Source organism: Malurus melanocephalus, unplaced genomic scaffold, assembly GCF_030028575.1.
Source record: "Malurus melanocephalus ecotype Western Australia unplaced genomic scaffold, MMel_1.1 scaffold_59, whole genome shotgun sequence".
Taxonomy (NCBI): domain Eukaryota; kingdom Metazoa; phylum Chordata; class Aves; order Passeriformes; family Maluridae; genus Malurus; species Malurus melanocephalus.
The window spans coordinates 196,020-202,298 of record NW_026623291.1 but is presented as its reverse complement, the minus strand read 5'-3'; the positions used below and the strand labels follow the sequence as shown (position 1 = coordinate 202,298).

Below are 6,279 nucleotides of genomic sequence, written 5' to 3'. Positions count from 1 at the left end.
AAAGGAGAAAAAAAAAATAAGAAGAAAATCTTGAGGCTTGTCCAAACCTACTCATGTTTATACTGGAGCCTGTGAGTGACATCAGAGCAGGGAGAGTATAAACACCAGCAGGACCTACTCTGGGCTTTCAAACCTGCGAACACACCACAGCCTCCAAACTGCCTGGGGGGTGATGTGCTGAAGCGGCAGAGGKGAGAGCGCCATGAGGCTCCAGCTGGAGAAGCAGCTCCTCTTCCTCTCCCTCCTCTGCATTCTCTCCAAGGTAAGGGAGATGGGGCACTGGGGCACCTTTAGCCGTGGAGCAGCCGTTTGTGGCACATGAGGTGCGGGGAGGACGGGGGTGTCACCACGAGCCCGGTGACAGCGAGCCAGGCTGCGCTGATGCAGSGGGCAGAGCTGTGCTTGCGAGAGGTGTTTGAGATGGAGCAGCAGGGTCTGAGCGTTCCTGGGCCCAGGGCTCCGCTGTGTGAGTCCCAGGAGCACGCAGGAATGCCAGCAATGTGCTGTTTGCTCGCTGTTCCTGCAGCTCTCCGGGCTGGGCTATGCGAGCGGCAGCCGGGCGGTAGCGGCTGCTCCGGGCTCCTGCAGGCTCCTCCATCCTCGCCCAGGCTCCCGAGGCAGGGGCCAAGCCACGAGCACCAGCCCTGGCATTACTCAGCTCTCCCCATTTCTCAGAATGCTCACGCCAAGCCTGTGCCTCGATGGGATTTGAGTTGTTGTAGCGATTTTATAATTTTTTTTTCTCTTGGACTCTGTGTGAAAATATTTGCCTGTGCAGAGAACAGGAATGTTGAACAGTTTGGGGCATGTCAGCTCCAAGTTCTAATTGCTGCTCRAATCCCTGAGCAGGGATGCTGTGACCACGTCGTGCCTGTTTGACTCTTTTCCCAGAAAGTTCAGWTCTCTGACAGGAGCCACATTGTCATCTAAACACAAGTCAATTACAAGGAGCAGGGRAAAATGGATTTATGGCTTGGCTAATCTTTCTTAAAACATCGATTTGCAATAGCAGCCTCCTGAATGATGAAAAATGTCCTTGGCTGCCTGGGTAAGGTGTAACAGAGCAATGATTCCTGCCGCAGGTGCTCACAAGTGCCTGGAGAATCACCAAGGGCTGTCGTGCTGCCAGCCCAAACCTGGCCACCACAGCCAGTCCCTCAGTCCCTGCCACGAGTCTCYCTCTGGTTTCTGCCACATTAATAAYGCTGCTCACTGACAGAACTAGAGCAAGCCCCAGATCACCCAGTCCATTCTGGATATATTTTAACTCCAATTACTGGCACTGACACTTCTACAGCCCCATAAAAAAAAATCTGAACTGCTGCAAATGGGGAACAGATAGTGCGCCAGTAGCTACCTTCTCTGTCTGACTCATCATGTCAGACCTGATGCCCCTGGGAGAGACTGAAAGGAAAGAAAAACGGTGTCTAAACCCCACACGGTCTGGCTGAACCCATCATTCTCTTGGCAGACTCAGCAGGCACAGCAGTACCTGTACCAGGGCGGGGATGAATGCTCTGGTTGCATGTTTGCTGTGCTTCATGTGTGGTCCTGAGCAGCGGGGCTGCCGGGGGCTCACATGCACTGTCAGGCCAGCACTGGCAAAGAATTCACTCCCAAACTGCAGAGCCAGCTCTCGTGGCCTCAGGCTCTGAATGCTYTGTCAGTGTGCTCGAGCTGTTGGTGCCAGGGTGGTTTTATTGTGCAGGCAGGATGAGCCAGGGGTGTGAATATTCACCTGCCCGGGTGAGCTCCTGTGGGCACATCCCCGAGCACACAAAGGACTGCAGTGCACAGCCCTGCCAAAGGGATTACTCAGTCCAGCCAGGAGGGAAAACAGCTGCCAGACCTTGACACCGTGCCTGTCTCTGGCTCCTCGCCCAGTGGGCCAGGCCAGGTGAGGATGCTGCAGCCAGGGACAAGCAGAGGATGCAGCTGGACCAGGGAGGAATGCAATGAGGTGTGCCTGCCTTCAGATCCCCACTGMTGGTGCAATGTCGTGTTTCTTGGCACCATGTGAGTGCAGTCCCTGCAGAGCCACCCCTCCAGCAGGGCACAACCTGCTGCCTTGGGTGTGGGCATGGGGCTGGGCTGCTTTTCCTCCCTCCCTCCCCCTGGGCTGCCTGGGGCTGYTGACCTCATTAAATATCCACAACTTCATGGGATCTTCACCTCCATCCTCCTGAGTGCTCAGAGCAGTGGCACACTTACATCCCCATTTTGCAGAGTGCTGAGCAGCCCTGATTCTCYGTGGGTTTCCACAGGTGCCCTTCAAAGGGCACAGCAGCTTTCCAGGCTGCTTGGACATATTCCCATGGATTTGCAGAGCCTCCTCCCTCCACCAAAAATCTGCCCCCATGATCCAGACAAGGTTACCAGCAACTGTTAGCCAAAAACCACCTGTATGGATTCAGCTTTGCCTCTCCAGGTTTGTGCCCAGCTGTGCCGGAGACCATGCTACTGCCCCTGGGTGCCACCCCGCTGTCCCCGCGGGTCCCCCCTGGTCCTGGATGGGTGTGGYTGCTGCAAGATCTGTGCCCGGCGCCTGGGAGAGCCCTGTGACTTCCTGCACGTCTGTGACCAGAGCCAGGGGCTCGTCTGTGACTACAGCTCAGCATCTGCAGGGACAGGAGGCACCTGCAACTGTGAGCACAGGGATGCCCATTTTCCCCGGGGATACCCCCACACCTCAGCCCAGCTCCAGCCACCGCCTCGGGCATCCTGCAGCGCTACCGGGGAAGTGGTTAAGGCTGGGAAATCAGCTTTCCTGAGGATGATACATGGGGCTGTGCCCCAGCTCCTGCCAGCTCTCGTGCTGCTTTCTGACTGAGGTTTGAGTGAGGATGAGCAGGATGCTGCAGTCACCCATTYCAGGGCTGRAGYCTGGGGGTCTTGCAGAGAAATCTCKGAGAAACCTTTTSTAGCTGGAAGYCCTGAAGGCAGGGTCAGAGCCAAAGGGCAGGGGGGAAAAACAGAGATGAGGAGAGAAGGCAGGAAAGGGGAGGAGGTTGGGTGATGAACGCGCTGCTGCACACCMACATCTGCCCTGCACACCTGTCACTTGTGTGCCCCCCACTTCAGTCCCTTTGTGTCAGCCCCACAGTCACCCCCAGCAGTTTCCTCTACCACCCTGATCTCTCTGTCAYTCTGTCCCGTCTGTCCCTTGCAGTTGAAGATGACGAGGAGGGCTGCGAGGTGAACGGCCGGCTCTATCGAGACGGGGAAGTTTTCCAGCCCAGCTGCAAAATGCRGTGCCAGTGCTTGGACGGGGGCTTCAACTGCATCCCGCTGTGCCAGGAGGATGTCCGGCTGCCCACGCCCGACTGCCCCTTCCCCCGGCGAGTGGAGATCCCGGGGAAGTGCTGCCCTGAGTGGATCTGCGAAGCGCAGGATCAGCACCTGCTCCGGGATGCCAGGGCAGGTGAGSTGCAGGGAGGGGATGCCCCTCCACCCCAGGCTGTGAAATCACCCGGAGACCCCTCCCGTTTCTCTGCCGTGCAGGTGTCCCCAGCACCACAGGGCACCTYCCTCCAACCATCCTTTCCCCCTCTTCTCTTTCCTCGCAGCCACCAGGGCAGTGTCCCCATTGCTGCCATTCCCCTGCCAGGAGTGGGGCACGGAGTGGAGCGCCTGCTCGGCCACCTGCGGCGTGGGCTTTGCCACCCGTGTCACCAACCAGAACCGCTACTGCCGGCTGGAGACCCAGCGGAGGCTGTGCATGGTCAGAGCCTGCCCGGCGCCGCCGGCCGCCTTCGCTGCGGTGAGTGAGGGCGGGCTGGGACCGCTGCCCCTGGGCAGTGTCTGACCGGCACGGGGAAGTGCCACGGGACCCCCACCTGCCCGTGGGCGCCTCATCACCCCTCCTCAGCCACGAGCTGACCGTGCSTCAGGGACAGATAAATCATCTCCTGAAACTTTCCTTGGAAAACGGCCGATGGCAGAGTTTTGGGGTCTCTGGATGTCTGAATCCAGAAGCGCTGTGGGTCCCACACAGGTGAGCCTGGCCTGCCGCTATGGCCAGAGATGGATTTGCAGCTCCTGCCCGGCTCCCTGGGCACACCCGGGTGGTGGTTTGGCCACCCCTTTATCAGCCTGGCACAGCCCGGTGTGRACACAGTGCACAACTGCCTTGCTGGCACGCAGGTGGCACTCTCTGCCCACTTCTTTTCCCTGCACTGCCACATGCCCCTGTTCCCCGGSTGGGAGCACCACCACCCCTCTCCATCTCCCCATCGATCTCCTCTGTCTTTCCAGAGRGGAAGAGGAGGTCGTTTGTAGCTGTGCCCAGCCCAGATTCACCCCGGAGCCAACGCCTCATCCCGGCAAAGAGTCTGGCACAAACCCACGGCGCTGCGGTTACGGTGAGAATGGAAGATGTTTCCATTGGGAAAACAGGGAAAGAATGATGGACTTTGGCTGCAAAGGAGGCTGGAAACAGAGAACAAGATCCCCGTGTCATCCATCACCTGCCTCCTCTGTGCACCCCGCTCCCCCAGGCAGGGTTACCGGGCAGCATCCCCGAGTTTCTCAGGCTGAATGAGAAGGGAAATGGGGAAATCCTGCTCCAAGCATGAACCTACCTAAGAAACCAGGAACTGGTCCCTTCCTGGATCAGTGGGGCTTCTCCACCACATCATGCAGCTCTGCTCTGCAGGGACTTCAAGAGACACCATCTCCAGCACCTGGAAGCCAAAACCCCTGGAGGGAACCCTCATTCCCTGGCCCCCCAGGGAGGGAGCAGGTACATCAATCTGCACCCCACAAGACACTGCCAAACCAGGCTGAGCTCTCGATCCTGCAGGAGTTCAGCCATCCCTGGTACCCACCCCGCAGCCCAGCAGCCCCTCCCGGGCACGGGCAGGCTCCTCCCGAGGGCAGCTCGAACTCACGCTGCCCTCATCCCTCCAGAACAAACACGAACCCTCCCGCTCTGCCTGGCCTCCTCCTCTCCCAAGCGCTSGTGGTTTGGCCGGGCTGCGGCAAAKCGAGGAGCTCAGACAGCGGASACTCCGCTCCACAGCAGCAGACAGACCGCCTGCCATCCAAGCACATTCCCGGGGAGCCGGGGCCAAAGGAAAAGCAGGGAAAACAAATCGCAAAGATGAGTCGGGGCCRTCTCCCGACGGGCTGGAGCTGCTCCAGCCGTGCAGGAGTCGGCGCAGGAGAGCTGCTCGGCTGCTCTGGCTGCGCTTTCTCCCACTTAAGGTCCGTCTGGGTGACGGAAAATGAAACCCAAATGCCCTCTAACGGCATCGCACGAATGTGCACAGGGAACGCGCGTTCCGCCGCAAGAAGGGCAGCTGGAAGGAGCAGCGGTTTGGGTGACCTGTCCAGGTGAGAGATGGACTTCTTTAGATGTGTATTTCTGGAACTAAAAATAAAGCTGTGCTCATCCAGGTGTGGAGCTTGTCTGTGCAGGGTGAGCCCAGCCCTGCTGCTCATGGTGGGTGCAGGAAAGCCCTGGCACAGGGTGGGGCAGCTTGGAGACACCACAATYCAGGCTGCTTAGACTAAGAGAAGAAAAAAGAAAAAAAATGTCAATCAAAGCACTGAACATGTTATTACAGTTTAATATATCCTGGGTTAAACCCTTCACTTTTACCCCACTGTAAGATGTGCTGAWGGCCCCAGCCCTGGCTATAACAGTGTCCAGGTGTCCAGTGCTGGGATGTGGAGCAGAGCAGGGCAGGGCACAGCCCAGGCCATGCCTCTTCTCAGCTTCCCAAAAACCAACCCCCAAATATTCAACCCTGTAACTCATCYCTCTTCCTGCCAGGCCCCCACTTCCTCCAGTTCCCCTGGACTGGGATTTCCCCATCACCACCTGCTGACTGTTCTCCTGGCCCTGAGCACGTTTACCATGGCAGATTTGTGGTGAAGGGGCAAAAGACTCAATGTCAGAGGGAGCTCCCCTCTCCAGCCCAGGGAAAAGCCTCCCCAGCAGCAGCAGCAGCAGCAGCAAAGGCACTGCTCACCCACTGCCCCAGGCCCTGCAAGGGCTGAAAATAAAATGAAAGTCAAGGATGCTGTTCAGTCACCTCTTGGGGGTTAAAAAAAAAAAGGAAAAAAAAGAAAGAAACCTCACTGCTCTTGCAGTAAAACATTGCCTACAAAGAGAATTATTTACTGCAATCATCTGGTGCTCAGCCTGAATACAAATCATTGATTCTGTTTGATACGGGGCACACAGTGAATCTCCAGCAGGGAGCAAACTGCAGAACAGAATGAACAGCTCTGGTTGACTTTCTTAGCTCTCTGGTGGCCATGCCAAACAAGTGG

General features: G+C 57.6%; 1 protein-coding gene across 1 annotated transcript; it reads left to right on the top strand.

The window, feature by feature from the left end:
- Positions 1-146: 146 nt before the first annotated feature.
- On the top strand, positions 147-5,079 carry CCN5 (cellular communication network factor 5). The gene is made up of 5 exons (XM_057365868.1): positions 147-262; positions 2,429-2,645; positions 3,170-3,421; positions 3,567-3,760; positions 4,255-5,079. Exons 1-5 carry the CDS (start codon positions 203-205, stop codon positions 4,276-4,278), a joined length of 747 nt encoding a protein of 248 aa, XP_057221851.1. The 5' UTR covers positions 147-202; the 3' UTR covers positions 4,279-5,079.
- The last annotated feature ends 1,200 nt before the right edge of the window (positions 5,080-6,279 follow it).